Here is a 16,567-nt window from a genome sequence, read left to right on the forward strand (position 1 = left end):
TCTTTTAATCTGTAGTTAAGATCTAAATCCTAAAGCCCTTCCTCTGGAGCCTCAATAAAGTCACTTAATCTAAATGGGTCCAGGTGCTGCGGTGATTACCCTTATCTTGTCTCCTGCTAAATCATGGAGGTTTGGGGAGTTCCTTCAGACCCCCAATAAACTTGTTTGTGGAGGCCTGGGGAGTTTCTTCAGACCCCTAATAAAACTTGTTTAATCCTAAACGGGTCCCACTAAGAATTCCTCATTATCTCGTCAAGCTTCAAGGCCCAGGAAAGGCCCAGGCAAAACTCTTGGTGGGCTTTTGTGACATTCCAGCCTTTGTATAAGGGCACCAGCTCTCTCAGCTCTTAATGTTTAACTTAACCACTCACTCCGTATTGAAACGGTTGTTATGGAGGTCTGTGTTAGTGAGACCTGGCCTGCCACAATGGGACCTAGAGGAAAAGTTTCCCAAAATCTGAAAAAATTCTACCTGATGTAAAAGGGAGTCCTGGCAGTTACAGCTCTCAGACAAGTCTTCAGTCTATGAGTCTCACTCTAAACCGAGTACACCCATTTTTCTAAGAAACAAAATGAGTTTTTAAAATTATTTCTCTTCTCTTTTCCCTGTTTCCCCTTGTTCCCCACTTCCTACTTAGCTCTTTAGAAATGCAACTATAAGCTTTTACCTCTTTCACCAGACTCTCCCTACAGGGCAGTTTCATCTGTGCTTAGAAGCTCCAGAGCAGAACTTGCACCCACCAGGAAACTGCCTGGAGACACAACAGTCAATTAATAACCCAAAGTATGCCCACTATGAAACTCCCTCCCACCTAAAGAGCTTCAGCCACCTTTATAACCTCGTTCTGCCCACAAAGATGCCAACTCGACCACCCGTTACATAAGTCATCAAAGCAAGTATGTGCACTCCCCCACCTGCCTGCTTCCTCTCCTGCATGCCATTCACGCCAGCACCCCACCCCCTGCTTTAAAAGGGACCGCTTTCTGCTCCAAAACCCACTCAGTACCCTTCAAGGCAGCTTCTTCCCCTAAACTAGTTTTGGAATAAAAAGTCAGTTTCTTTATACCAGGCCTCCCTTTTGTTCATTGGAGTCTGCAAGCAGTGAGTGACTGAACCTGCATTTTTTGTTACCTGGAGAGAGAGAGAGAGAGAGAGAGAATCTTCCATCATTAGAGGCTGTATTCCCACCCCCAAGAGCATCTCATGTAAGTGGAGTTCCTGGCCGCACACAGAGCCAAGCAAAGGATGTGTGGGCTCAGCTCCAGCCCCAGCTCTCGGGACAATCTTCATTTCCCATGACAGGCCATCCCATTAGATTCCCACAGGTATTCCCAACAGGCCCAGGGCCAGGTTACCAACATGCTGTCTTCCCTTTGTTTTCAAAGTAATGAGGTAAGGAAATCTTTGGGGACGGAAATTTCCCAAGGTACACCCGAGCCACCCAGTGCCTCCCAGCAGCGTCACGCCACAGGTGTGATTAATAAAACCTGAAATAATGAGGGAAAAGAACAGTGCAAAGATGTATTCTGCACTTTTCCAGTGTTTTCAGCTGTTTTCAACGCCTCCACCCCTGAGAGTGGGTGGAGGCCCATGGGATGGGAAACCTCCTGTGTGAGAACAGACATGGAGGGCAGGAAGGCAGGACAGTGCTGCTGAGCTTCATTTCTGCTGTCAAAATCCCCGCCAGACTCTACATCCCTGGCCTCCTAGGGATCTAAAAAATCCTGAAATGTTCTGATATATTCTAGGATAAAAGCAGAAAATGCAAGTCTCCTCACCTAACCAAAAACATTTGCTCAGATGACAGGCAAACGCAATTCATTAAATTGTGCAACACGTAAAACATTTACTGTCAGCCTCTTGGGCATTTTTGGAGGGCTGCCTGTCTAGCAGGCCTTTAACCTGGTTCGGTCAGAATCAACAAAGAGCTAGATGGTCGCAGGGAAGCCCATGCTGGGGTCACAATCAGGTGAGAAGCAGCTCACTGGACTAGAATTACCCAAAGTCACTCTTAAGCCGCCTATGACAAGCCCAAGGCCCGGGATGACTTGCCTGCCCAGCCTCACCCCGGGGCTTAAGGAGGAGCCGGCCTAACTACACCTGCCACACAGGCAAGATGGGAAAGTGGCTTCCTCAGCCTGGCAGGGTCTGGAAATACATAAGTGAGTAGATTCGGGGCTTTCCAGAGCCAGACTCTCCAGGAGAGGCTCAGAACAGGGATGTGGAATGGCTGTTAGGTCTAGGGGGCAAGTGACAGGGGAAAGAGGTTCTACTGGGGAAGGACAGGGGAGGCGGGCGTCTGCCAGAAAACTTGCTGGCATGAGGCTGGGCCCTCAGGGCCTCGTTTGCCTGCATCTGCCCCAGCGCGTGGCTGCAGGCTGGGCTCCCCTGCGAGAGCTGGGATGCTGCCCCTTCAGCCTTTGTCTTACCAGGCCTGCCTTGCCTATGCATTTGAGGTCACGGCCTTAGCTCTAACTCTTTCTGATCACACAGTTGTTAACCTGCCACTGGCCCCAGCCAAGGCAGAGCCACTCCTACCTAATGTGTCCAGAGCCTGAGCCCCAGACTTCCCTCTCCAACTGCCAGGACCCCATTTCACTGGCTGCTCCCCCAGGGGCCAACACCTTCCCTGCTTCCACAAGTCCTGGCCTGTGCTGTGCCCACACGCCCCTCCAGGCTTCTGATGTGGCTCACAATCGCAGCCTGTGCAGTTTCAGAGACTCGGCAGCATCTGCATACTGGTAGCACTTTACGCTCTGCATGCATCTCCATTTAGGGTGTTTCGATGGCAAAGCATTGTCTAGTCCTCTTCAGAACTAGCCAGAACTCCAACTTCTAGAGAAGGCTTTTAGTGATGCAAATCTCAAATTCCACTTGTCTTTTGATAAGCTTCGCAGATCCCATCAGAAGGTTCCCACAGGACCAACAGACACGCGCTGCAGCTTTTGCAGGGCAGAAGCACGATGTCCCTGAACACATTTGTTACACTCACCTCCAATCAGACCCATAACAAATGGACTGGATTCCATGACCACCTCGGGCTGCGGGTTTCGGGAGGGCTTGCCCAGCAGCTCACAGATGGACAACTATCGTCTCCAGCGGGCTGCAGCTTGCAGGGCTGTGCTACCCTTTTTCTTCCTAACGCTTAACACTGTCTGCAACTGGTTTTGCTGCTGTCACATTTCATTTTGTTCATCACAAACCTAGTTACTGGAAAATTCTCTGTGATTAAAAAAAGTACAAGATAATAAAACCTTAGGAAAATAAGTAATTCTTTTATTTCTACTTCAAAATAGACCATGTACATCTGGAACTCTAAGGGGGAAAGTAACCAGGAGAATACTCCATCACAAAAATAAGATAAAAAATAATAATTGCCCATTTCAGATCCATCTTTAATCCAGCTGAAAAGGGTATGAGCTGCCAGTTGTCTTGCTGTCAGGGGCCACCCCTCTGTTAGTGGCCTTGTGGCTGCCTCCCAAGGACTCCGAGTCTTAAGAGTTCCTGGAGCATCTTGAGGACGTGCTTTGGCTGGCTGGCGGCGAAGTCCAGTAGGCGGGGGCCCATGTGCTCCTGGAGGCTCCTGGCCAGCCTGCTCACCACCCCGCGGATGTTCCCGCTGGGTCCAGGCAGGGTGCCCTTGCCTGTGGTGGTGTTCAGGAAGTGCCAGAGGATGGGAAGGACGTGCCGCTCTACAGCTTGAGGCTTCCGGGGGTAAACTGAGGCCACCAGCACTGTCAGGCAGAAAAGGAGAGTCACTTGAGCCAGGCACTCTCTCCCTCTCCCACTTCCCTCTCTTGGGACACCAACTTTGTCCCCCAAAGGGCTGGCAACCCAGCAGGTGCAGAACCTAAGGATCATGACACATTTAGGGGCCTACGAAAATGTGTTAGTTTCTTTTAACATTAGTAAAAAATATATGAATATATCCAACTGATTTATATCTGTGCTTACACCAACCAGTCAGAAACTATAATTTTTAAAAGTTTTATGGAGAAAGGGGCACGCAAAGGCAGAAATATGCAGAATCTCTGACAATCATAAGGGTTCCTCCAGCCCAGGGAACAGGAAAGAGGCAGGCACACCTGGTTATAATCCTGCCGCCATCAGCTGTGTCAGCCTGAGGAAGCCACCTGACCTTTCTGAGCCTTTTCCAAACCCATAAAGTAAGGATAAAAATGCTGAACCAACCTCTCAAGTCTGTTAGAAATTCGATAATAAATATACATAAAGTGCCTACCTGTAGGCAGGCAGGTGACAAATAGTAACTATAGTAATACTGCATTTATCCACATCACCACCTATGGAAGTCCACACAAATACAGAGAAAAACTACTGGAGAGGGAAATCAGGACCCTCTCGCATGAAGCATGCTGGCAGACAAGACAGCTGGGAGGGGAGAAGCCTAGCACAGCCTCCCGGGTGCCCGGATGCCAAACCTCAGGACCAGACCAGCAGCAGAGGCATGAACGTGCTTGTGAACCAGCAAGCTCTACACAGACCATTCCGGTGATGAGCCCCCAAATCTGGTTTCCCAAGGCCCCCAACCCTCTCTGACCCCCAGAAAACCCAGAAGCCAGCTGAATCTGCCAACCAGCTCTTCATCACCTGAGTAAATGCCAGGGCTGTGGCCACATCAAAACCACATCAGCCGGGCACGGTGGCTCAAGCCTGTAATCCCAGCACTTTGGGAGGCCGAGTCGGGCGGATCACAAGGTCAGGAGATCGAGACCATCCTGGCTAACACGGCAAAACCCCGTCTCTACTAAAAACACAAAAAATTAGCCGGGCGAGGTGGCGGCACCTGTGGTCCCAGCTACTCGGGAGGCTGAGGCAGGAGAATGGCGGGAACCCGGGAGGCGGAGCTTGCAGTGAGCTGAGATCTGGCCACTGCACTCCAGCCTGGGCGACAGAGCGAGACTCCGTCTCAAAAAAAAAAAAAACAAAAAACAAAAAACAAAAAAAAAAAACACATCAAGGGCTCTCCCGGGTCCCCAGAAGGGCTGCTCGGGCCTTCAGCTGTGGCCGCATTATCCTAAGCGCATTAGCACTAACGAAGCTGGCTTTGCGATTCACATGCTCTGCCCGTCATCCTGCCGAAGGATAAGTGCTGGAGCAGGCAAACACCACCAACAGCAGTGCTTTATGGATTCTGTGGGCCGGGAATTCTGTGGAATAGTTTCCATATCCTGGAAACTGCCTGAGCCCAGGGCTCAGAGCTTCACATCACAGCTCTACTTCATGCTCACAGCACCCCCAAGAGGCAGGATGCTTGTCCGTTTTCCAGAGGAGGAAAGCAAGACTCAAATCAAGGCAAAGGCCAAAGCAGAGGACAGAGGCCAAATCTGCCTGGACTCCAAAGTCCACACTCTTTCTACCTCACACTGTCCCCAAATTTCTTAGGGATTCCATATTTCAGAGGCTGACCTGGAGCTTTACTTTTTATTTATTTATTGAGACAGTGTCTTGCTCTGTCACCTAGGCTGGAGTAGAATGGCACAATCATGTTTCACTGCAGCCTCGACCTCCTGGGCTCAAGTGATTCTCCTGCCTCAGCCTCCCCAGCAGCTGGGACCACAGGCATGCACCTCCACGCTCAGTTAATTTTTTTTTTTTACTTTTTTGTAGAGATGGGGGTCTCATTGTGTTACCCAGGCTGGTCTTGAACTCCTGGTCTCAAACAATCTGCCCATCTTGACCTCCCAAAGTGCTGGGATTATAGGTGTGAGCCACCATGTTTTATTTTTCATGAATCTGCAATTTGTCCTTCCTTCACCAGGACCACATCATCTAATCCCCTAGGATATCTTCCCCTGAGAGCCCCACGGGTCCCTCTGATTTCAAAGCCAGCCAGGAATAATGAGGAACCAGGGAAGATGCCCTGGGCCACCCTCTGGTCAGCCTCACACTCTCTTGTGACGTTTCTCAAGGAATCTTGGCTTTGAGGCAGCACCCTCGGAGCTCTTACAGGGAACCTCCGAGGGTCACAGTTCCCTCAGAGGTGAAGGTGGTCCTGATAACTGGAAGGGCAGGACTGTACCCTGTGGGTCACCCCAGCATTCCCAGGAAAGGATCCTGGAGGAAAGGGCTTGGAGGAGCTTTATAAAGTGGAGTGAAGAGGTACACTGGTTGGAAAGAGTTGAGAGTTCTGTTCCCCGTGCTTGAAACAGGCTGAGTGGGAAGAAAACAGGTGACAGGAAAGCAGTCCCTGTCAGCCGCAGGGTGGGAGATGAGGGGAAACTAGAAGGGGGACAGTGAGAGGGAACCACAAGAAAATGAATGACCCTGAGTAGCTACCTGCACTGAATAATGGTAACTCAAAGGTGTCCTCAATCCCTGTGGAATCTCACCTGCAAAAATAGGTGAGAACACAGAGATTTGTATGCCCGTGTTTATACCAACCTTTTTCACAATCGCCAAAAGGCAGAAGCAGCCAAGTGTCCATTGAGGAATGGATAAACAAAATGTTGTATGCACATTTAATGGAATGTTATTCACCCTTCGAAATGAAGGGGATTCTGGCCAAAGTGCTGTGGCTCAGGACTATAATCCCAGCACTTTGGGGGCCCTAGGTGAGTGGATCACTTGAGGTCAAGAGTTCGAGACCAGCCTGGCCAACATGGCAAAACCCTGTCTCTACTAAAAATACAAAAATTAGGCCGGGTGTGGTGGCTCACACCTGTAATCCCAGCACTTTGGGAGGCCGAGGCGGGTGGATCACGAGGTCGGGAGTTCAAGACCAGCCTGGCCAACATGGAGAAACTCCATCTCTACTAAAAAAAAAAAAAAAAAACAGAAAAAATTAGCTGGGCATGGTGGTACGTGCCTGTAATCCCAGCTACGTGGGAGGCTGAGGAAGGAGAATTGCTTGAACTGGGACCCAGGAGGCAGGGGTAGCAGCGAGCCGAGATCATGCCACTGAACTCCAGGCTGAGTGGGAAGAGAACAGGTAACAGAGCAAGACTCTGTCTTTAAAAAAAAAAAAAAAAAAAAATAGCTGGGTGTTATGGTGGGTGCCTGTAATCCCAGCTACTCGGGAGCCTGAAGCATGAGAATGGCTTGCAGTGGGAGACAGAGGTTGTAGTGAGCTGAGATCTCATCACTGCACTCCAGCCTGGGTGACAGAACGAGAACCTCTCTCTCAAAAAAAAAAAAAAAGGAAATTCTGACGCCTGCTACAACATGGATAAATCTCGAGGACATTCTGCTGTGTGAATTAAGCCAGACACAAAAAGATAAACTGTATAATTCCATTTATATGACATACCTAGAATAGCCAAAATCATAGAGACAGAAAGTAGATGGTGGTTGCCAGGGACTGGGGAAGAGGGAAATGGGGAGCTAGTGTCTAATGGGGACATAGTTTCTGTTTTGCAAGGTGAGAGTTCTGAAGATGACTGCAAAAATCATGGACACTTACTACCACTGAACTGTACACCTAAAAATGGTTAGGGTGGTACATTTTGTTGTGTATTTTAACACAATTCTTTTAATGGGGGGTGCTGTGGTTTGACTGTGTCCCCACCCAAATCTCATCTTGAACTGTAGCTCCCACAATTCCTACGTGTCATGGGAGGGAGCCGGTAGGAAGTAATTGAATCATGAGGGCAGGTCTTTCCAGTGCAGTTCTCATGAGAGTAAGTCTCACGAGATCTGATGGTTTTATAAGGTTATAAGGGGGAATTTTCCTGCACAAATTCTGTCTTCCTTGCCCCCATGTAAGATGAGTGGCATGATTGTGAGGCCTCCCCAGCAACATGGAACTGTTCATCCATTAAACCTCTTTTTCTTTCTAAATTACCCAGTCTCGGGCATGTCTTTCTCAGCAGCGTGAGAATAGGCTAATACAGCAGGGAAAAGCGAGAACTATCTCAAGAACCAAACCCAGGCACGCACCCTCCACCCCCATCCCCACCAAAGGCTGGAGGCTCCACCTGCCCCCGACAGAGCCCCCTTCCCCATCCTGCTACATTTGATCCACTCTTGCTCCTTGAATTCTCTTCCGCAGAGTGAGGCATGTTTACACCTCAGCCCCCAGGAAGCTCACTCCACGGGAAGAGTAGCAGTCCCCACCCAAACTCAGTTCCACAGCTCACACCACCCTCTCCGCTCACGTCTTGGCTAATTGAACTCAGGCTACTTCAGAGCCACATTCCCCAGGTGCAAGGATGTGGCAGTCACCTGGCTGGCAGGTGTTGACTTTTAAGCTGGCAAAGATGGCAAGGCCCTTCTGGGGGCCAGCATGAGGGAGAAAACCCCATTAAACTCAAGCTTAGAAGCAGCTGAAGTAATTAGCAGAAGATTTACTCCTATTAAGCTGTGCTATTATTAGTCCTCGCCTGTGTCAATAAAAATTTTCTTCTCTGTTCCTGGTGGACACGGAGTTAACAGAAGACCTATGGAGAAGCTCTTGCTTTTGAGGTCTCTTGGAAATAGACAAGAAAAAATTACAGTAAGTGGATAAGGTGAAGATACTTGCCCACCTCTGGGCCCTGTAAACTACCCAGACAAGGACAGGTAAATCAGAAAATGCTGATTTTGAGCAATGGCAAAGGGTTCCGTGTCTGGTGTCTAGGACCATCTTACTTACCTACCCTGTTCTCCCCCAGCTCACCTGCAGCCGGCCCTGCCTCACTCGCACCTGCCTTCCCGTAAGGTAAGAGGCCACTCCAGGAATGCTGGAAGGATAGAACCCACACAGAGGCAAGGCCAGGAGCTAGAGATGGGGCAGGGGAGAAGCTGAAAGGGCAGCTAGTGTCGAGGTCCTCAGCCATGCAGCATGTGCCGGGCCTGTCTCTGAATGCTCACAGCTGGGCTAGGAGGTGAGGGCAGCGGAGAGACCAGTGATACCATGTGGGATGCAGTCTTGAGAAGTACACGGGAAGAAGGTAATGCCAGAGCCAAGCAAGCATCCCCCAGGTAGAGGAAGAAGAATGGAGAAGGCTTTCCGGGCAGGGCAGCCACGTGTGGGCAGAGCAAGAGGCTGAGAGACTGGCCACTGTGTGGAGGGTGCATACAGGCACCCAGGAGGCAGTGTCAGGGCGAAGCAGCACAGCACAGGGTTGGGGGCTTGGCTCTGCAGCCAGGCTCTCAGGATACATCCTGGGTTCCTCACCAAGGGACCTTGTGCATTTCACTTTTCTAAGCTCCATTCTCCTTTTCTCCACCAAGTGGAATCTACATCCTCCTGGGGGTTGGTCATGAGAATTCAATGATCCAGTGCATAGAGCTGGGGGTGGGAGGAAGGGGGCACATCCTAGAGCAGCAGTGACAGCTGTGGGCCACATGTGGACCTTCCCGAGGCAAAGGAGGAGGCTTTGTGCAAGCAAAAATGATCATGAAACCAAGATAAGTAATCTGCCCAAGGTCAGGGCTGCTGGCGGCAGATGGGTGTGTGGACACCTAAGCCTGTGTCCTTTCTGTGTTGCCACCTCAAGGATCACAAGAACAGATTTCGGCCCTGGAATGAAGTCAGTTGGACTTCTCCTGTAGACTCAAAGCAGAAACAGGATTGGAGTAACCCTTCGTTAGCTGGAGCTTGAGCAAGGCTGAGTAGATTCAGACCGAGGCCCCGTCTCCACATAGTACAGTCCCAGCACTGGCCAAGGGGTCCTGTGGGGTTGAAACCCAGCCGGTGCCTGTTTGCCAGGCTGCATATGCTAAAGGCTGCACATGGCAACTTTTTCTAATTCTCTTGATGGTGCTGTCAACTGACCAATCCATATGCACCCACTAGGCAGTGTCTATCTGGAAAGGGAGGCTTTTTCTGACTCACACAAAGGTACTCTATAGGCTAGAAGCAGCCTTGTTTGCAAGGAGGAAGAAACGCACACAGGTTGAGTGTCCCTTATCTAAAATGTTTTGTACCAGAAGTGTTTCAGATTTTTTTCTGATTTTGGAATGTTTTCATGATACTTACCAGTTCTACATCCCTAATCCAAAAATCTGAAATCGGAATTGCCCCAATGTACATTTTCTTTTAATGTCATGTCAGCACTCAAAAAGTTTCAGATTTTGGAGCATTTCTAATTTTCTGATTAGGAGGATTCAACCTTTAACAGTTTTTTAGAGACACTTTTGCTTTTGTACAAACCTACCTAATTTTGATCAAAACAAAGATTGTCTTCTGGCAATATGGAGATTGTCACACACACAAAAAAAAGATTATCAGAATTTTAAATGATTGGGGGGGAATTATTTCAGGTCTAAGATAACTGGGTGAATGGTTCGACCACAGGCCAGGAGAGAACAGAAATCTACCGGGAGGCTGGGTGGGGTGGGGCTGGGGGTGCTCACCTGCCAGGCGATCGGTGACATCCAGCACTGCACGGCCACTCAGGAAACGCACCCGCCCAGCAAATGCTGGTAGAAGGCACAGGTTGTCTGAAAGAGATGGGGGATGTCAGTGGCCACACTGCTGGGGACTGAGTGACAGCGCTAGGGGTTTGTAGGGCCACATACTTACAGTGCCTGCATGGGGATGAGGCCTTTGGGGGAGCTGAATTAATTTTTCCAGGTCACAAAGGGGCCACCTAAAGTGAATGTATGTAGCGTGTTTGGGAAAGAATCAGCGGCCTGAAATAGCTGAACTGGCTCCCAAACAGGCCTCATTTATTCCCGCAGATCTGATTCATATTGCCTCTGCATCTCAAAATTGCCATGAGTTTTGGGACAAAATAAAGTAGATAGGTAGGTAGATAGATGATAGAAGATGAATGGATGGATGGATGGATGTTGGAGAGAAGATATTGGAGGATGGATAGATAGAAGATAGATAATAGAGAGGGGTGGATGGATATACAGATACTGTTTTATGGAAAACGGAATCACTGAGCCATGATTACACAAAGGTCAGTAAAAGGTTAGGATTAAAATTCAGAAAGTATAGCTCTTCTCAAAGCCTGAATTTGTGCTTTAACCACCAAGATGTACCCACAGCCAGTGGTGGTTTATTTCTGCACTGAACACATACTGATATCATCTATGTAATAGGCATGGAGCTAGAAGCCAAGTAAAACCCAGTACTCCCATCCCCCTCAAGAGGCTCCTCTGACAAGCAGACGGATGCTTAGGCATGAACCCTGACACCGGGTGAGAAGCACTGTGCTCTTGTAACCAAGAACCTGCGGGTCTGAAGCCAGGGTGACCGACTGGCCCTGGTGGGCCCAGGCTCTCCCCATTTCAGCACCGTCAGTCTCGAGTCCCGGGAACCCAGGATGCTTGGTCCTCCTATCCAGAGCAGAAGCACCCGGCTGGCTCTGGCAGGGTCCGAGGAGGGAGTTTGCGGGTTGAGGAGCACGTATTATCATCAATGGTTTATATATGACCTCACTGCCCGGGCCTGATTTTGTCCTTACTTGTAAACTCCAGGTGGTCTGAGTCCCAGACCCAGCATGAATATACTTGCAAAGATGGCTAAGTTTATCATCTATATGCCCCAATATGTCTTTCAGGAGGTTTGGGGAAAGAGGGATTTTAACCCTTTTTTAAAAATTGTCCCAGTGCCCCTGCCCCCAATCCCAGCTCCACCAACCATCCAGCCACACCCAGCTGCGAGGCGCAGCTCCCTGGCTGCCCAGCCATGCCCATGGGTAAAGCTCTAGGGACTGAGCACCACCCCCTTCGTATCTTGAAAGAACTGAAATAGTATGAGTGTTTATTACAGAGATGAGCCACTAATGGTGAAAACACAAGCAAATGGGGTGAGGACGTTTCCGGAATAAAGAGGCTCTCGGGCTCCTTCATATTCCTGAAGTCAACTGCAGCAGGACCCCATTTCTACTGAATTTAGAAGCCGCTCGTTCCTCTCCATTCTAGCTGACACCTCCTGGTTTCTCAAACTATTAAACTTGAAGAGCTGCATTTCTCACAAAAACACACAAGATGAGAAAAATGGGGCTGTCCTAGAAAGGTGTGCTAAGCTGAGAAAGCCACACCATCCTCAGAACCTTCTCCTTGTGGACTGCAGAGAAACCAGCACGCCAAGCTCCCAGCATTTTGCAACCACAGTAGTCACAGCTTAATTCAGTAGCAGGTGGGGCAAGTAACAAAATGCACTTTTCAGAGATGTGGCTTTGGGGCTTGCCTGCACCTGTCAGGGAGGTGAGGGTGGGTGGCCTGTGTGGTGTTAACATAGCAGTCCCAGCACGTGTATCCTGGGACCCAGGAGCCGACCACCTCAAGGCCAGACTTCTCTTTGCAAGGGTCAGAGTTTTTAGAGCTCTGCACGAGGAAGTCTTTCCAGACTCACCTTTTCCAAGTTCCTTCAATACCTCAGCACAGAGCCCCTGCATCCCTGGAGAGGTGCACTCAGTGCTTTGTTTTTCTCATCAGGCAAAAGTTTAGCTAAGACCTCATCCCTGCTTGCCTTGCTCTCCTCCTGAGGGATACACAGGAGAAAATGTACCCAGGTACATCTCTGCTGTTTGCAAAAGCTCCATCCACCCATCAAGAGGCTTTAAAATAATTTGTCCTGGGAGATAAATGAGATGCCAGCTTCTAGAATATTGCAATTAGCAAGATAAGGTCTCAGGGTGCGTTGGTAAAGCTGTCAGTTGCATAAGAATAGGTTTTCATATGAATGGCACCTGTTTGTTTCCAGGTGTTTCTATTTGTCCCACCCCTATCATTTACCTGGGCTCAGATTTGAAGACAAGGACTTCTTCCTCCTTGGTCACTTCCCACAATGCTCAGTCTAGAACATTCTCTAATGTAAGGAACATGGCTGTGCTTTGGTCAAGGATAGGCTGAGGTAAACACCCAGAGTGACTCAGCAAGTTTAGAGTACAGACATATAACTCCACTTGTTATCACAGCCATAACATGGGAAGGCCATGCCTTGGCCCTATGCCACTATGGTCTGTAAAAGGCATAATTGCCCTGCTGACACTGTGCAGGCTTGTGTGTGCCCAGAGAGAGAGTGAAGCTACTGTCCCCTGTAAGAGAGAATGACCGTCTGCAGATGGACATGGAGCCAGGAAACGGCTTGTGTCCAGAGGGAAAGAGTTAAGCTGCTGACCCTGAAGGCAAGGGAGAGCCGGCGCAGCTGTGTGTGGGAGCCAACAGACTTAGCAGCTGAGACGGGGCAGATGGTGTGAGAGTAAGCTGCTGCTGAGAGCTGCTGCTGAATAAAATCATCTTTCACCTGCCTGCAGCCCCCTGAGTGTCCTTTCTGCTCATCCACCCACTCCCTTCAGACCTCAGCCTGAGCTGGAACCTGACCCTGGACATGTCTAGACCTGACATGTAGACACAGCAGGGACTCGCGCTTCTGGCCCCAAACATCCCCTCTCCCCAGAGCCAGAAAGAAGTGAACTTGGGGAACACTTAAAAATGCACATCCAGCAGAGACCCATGCCAGACCATGCTCCCACGGTGCAGAGCACACTGCAGGTGCTGAATAAATGCTCGTAGTGTGCAGGGCAACGTCAAAACAGGACACAGTGTGCCTGGGCTGGTTTATGAACCCCAGAGCACTACACCCAGGCAATTGGCCTGTCTTTCCACTGGCCACTTTTAGAGTGAAGCCTCATCTTCAGGTTACCTCCAGGTTCAATAAGACACACTAAAGCATAGCAGTTATAAGAGCTCTGAATACAGATTGCCTGGGTTTGAATCCTGGTTCTTCCATATTTTACTGTGGAACACTGGACAAGCCACTTAGCTGCTCTATGCCTCAGTTTACCCATTTATAAAATGGGGATGATACTAATAGCTTTCTCATAAAGTTGCTGTAAGGGTTCAATGAACAAACAGTGCTTAGGATAGTGCCTAGAGCATATAATTACTATGCAAGTATCAGCTATTATTGTTACTATTATTACCTTAAAACTCTGAGAGCCCAGCAACCATCGTGGTAGAGAGACCAATGAAGAGGCTAGAATCTAAGTTTTAAAAGCTGAAAATCTACACTCCATTAGCCTAGCCTGGGGCTTTCCTAGGCTCCTTTTCTGCATCACAAGGAAGCAAACACGGGCCTTGCAATGGAGAAAAAACAGCCACCAGCCGCAGCTCAGAGACTCTGTCATTCCTAGGCTCAGACTCCCCTGTCTACAATGGGGTGGAGGTCTAAGGGGCCTTACGTCTGTCCCATTCAGCCAAGCCCTGAGGCTACTGGGCCACATCATCCTCTGGCTACTGGGAAGCCAGAAAAGAACTTTTAAGAAAGTGTAGGAAACCTGGTAACAAGGACAGTGGCAGCAAAGAAACTGGAGTCAGACTGGAGTCCCCCAAATAAGCACAAGACTTGGTAAGTAATGACATGCTGGTTTTACCAGATTCAACATGGCTGCCAACACTAGGTATGTTCATCTAAAGAAAAAACTGGGACACACTTGCACAGAAACACACAAGCTATGGTGCAGCCACCTGATGGAGCTGTTAAAAGTGACTCAAGGCCGGGCGTGGTGGTTCACGCCTGTAATCCCAGCACTTTGGGAGGCCGAGGTGGGCAGATGACCTGAGTTCAGAAGTTTGAGACCAGCCTGGCCAACATGGTGAAACCCCATCTCTACTAAAAATACAAAAAGTAGCCAGGTGTGGTGGCGGGAGCCTGCAATCCCAGCTACTCAGGAGGCTGAGGCAGAAGAATCGCTTGAACCCAGGAGGCGGTGGTTGCAGTGAGCCCAGATCGCGCCACTGCACTCCAGCCTGGATGACAGAGCCAGACTCCATCTCAAAAAAAAAAAAAAAAAAAGTGACTCAAGAGTATAATCATCTGCAAATGCTTATGCTCTGATTTTTTTAAAAGCAGGATGCAAATCCAAACTTATAACACAACTGCTGTGCTGAACCCCTATTGACCCCCATTTATAGAAAGGGCATCTGGTTCAAGAGGCCAAAGCAGAGACCCAGAGCCAACAAACAAGACACGGGGTTTTATTAGGGGCTTACATAGAGGGGAGAGAGTCTAGTGGCAGTGGGCTGAATGGGAGAGCCTCATAGCCCAGTGGCGGAGGGCTGGGCAGGAAAATCGCAACCACTTGCAAACAGCATGCAATTTATATAGCATTTTCACCTAACACCCTCCACCTGGCAACCTTCATTTACCCCAAAACTCAGGGCCTCAATCCCCTGTATGGCTCACGTTCCAAAGGACAGGTCGGGGGCTCAGATGTGCCTCATAAACAAGGAACGAATCTCTGAGTTGGCCACTCCCAGATTCCCTGGCTCAGAAAACACACTTAGGTGTGTCTGCCATTCAGGATCACTCTAAGGGGATGCTTAAGTTATTGCTATCAGCTGCATTTACCCTACAACAATGTGCACAGAAAAAAACTCAAATTGAGAAATGCCAAATGTTAATAATGGTTTCTCTTAAGAGTTGGGACTATAAGTGAGGGATTTTTTTTTCCCCTTTCAACTGTTTTGTATTTTCATTTTCTCAATAATAAGTATGACTTCTTTACAGTGGTAGGAGTGAACTTTAGGTTTTTTAATTAACTAGAAAGACTGCCTAGTAGCATGGGAAACTGGGTAGTGTTAAATGAAAGAAGCAAAATCAGAACTGTATTTACATTATGATTTTTAACCAGGGAATTTGTATATAGACAGACAAAAATAGAAGAGAGATTTTTAAGCAGTTTGTATATTGGAGAAGCATCACGGATGCGTTTTTAAATTCCATTAACAATATAATGTTCATATGATTTATATAAGGTAATAAATTTAAAGTCAGAAAGCAAAAGAGCAAAAGTAGACTTGAAGCCACCCCCATTCCAGGCTTATCTGCTCTCTCTAGTACTAACCAGGGGCTGGAGTAAATTAAGAAAGTTCCTTTTGGCACAGAGAAGCTTGAATGCTGAGGTCTGATCAGGAGAGGATGAGCTGTCAGCAGCCTGATGTTTTAATTAGCGAAGTTTCTTCTGTAACTAATCCAGTGACAGAACCCAAAGACAGAGCCACCCAGTTCTACTCAGGAGCTTCTTGATCCCAGAATAATTCCCCTGAAATCAGAAGGTCTTGGTGCTGAGTAGAAAGAATGCCACTTGAGCCTTGATCCCAGAGAGGCCTCAAGGCTGGCAGTGACAGACGGCGGAGGTCAGGGAGCAAGCTGCCAACATGTCTCATTCCTTACTACCTCCCATGAAAATGACATGGGCAAAAATCCTCACCTGCTCTGCCAACCAATCCTCCGTTCAACCCCAGAAACCAAGGGATTAGAAGAGATGATGTTGGCTTCCTTATCACTGAATTCTAGAATTAGTGAGTTCTAGAAGGTCCCCCAAGAAGGCCATCCTCCCAGCTTGGCTGTGCCATCTGGATTTTATGCCAGAAGGCATCCTAGCTTGCCATTATTCTTGATCCCCTTGACCTCCAGTTTTGCAGGAAATAAACAGTAACCTGCTGAGCTGTTGCTTTGTGACTTTCCACATTTAAATATTTCACAGCATGCAACAGTTCATCTCCAGCCTGGAGCCCAGAATCTCTTACACAGCATGAAGAAAGAGGTTTAGGGGAAAACTCCTTCCCATCAAAGAAACTGGATCATATCCAACCCAAGCCACTTCCAGGAGGGGCCTCAGGTGTTAAAGGTCCCCCAAGAAACCACTAGAACCACCAGGCTCA

At 48.7% G+C, this 16,567-nt stretch overlaps 1 protein-coding gene across 2 annotated transcripts in view; it reads right to left on the reverse strand.

Moving 5' to 3' along the window:
• Positions 1-3,258: 3,258 nt before the first annotated feature.
• TOGARAM2 (TOG array regulator of axonemal microtubules 2) overlaps positions 3,259-16,567 on the reverse strand; it is a 73,330-nt gene continuing 60,021 nt past the window's right edge. For both annotated transcript variants that reach the window (XR_010580518.2, XM_045369567.3), the window contains exons 19-20: positions 10,298-10,384; positions 3,259-3,735 (exon numbers count right to left, since the gene is read on the reverse strand). Coding sequence is in view for 1 of the 2 variants with exons in the window: in XM_045369567.3 (XP_045225502.2) it covers positions 3,458-3,735; positions 10,298-10,384 (365 nt within the window). In the remaining variant the exon portion in view is untranslated. The remainder of the gene's footprint in view (positions 3,736-10,297; positions 10,385-16,567) is intronic.

Source organism: Macaca fascicularis, chromosome 13 (genome assembly GCF_037993035.2).
Source record: "Macaca fascicularis isolate 582-1 chromosome 13, T2T-MFA8v1.1".
Classification (NCBI taxonomy): domain Eukaryota; kingdom Metazoa; phylum Chordata; class Mammalia; order Primates; family Cercopithecidae; genus Macaca; species Macaca fascicularis.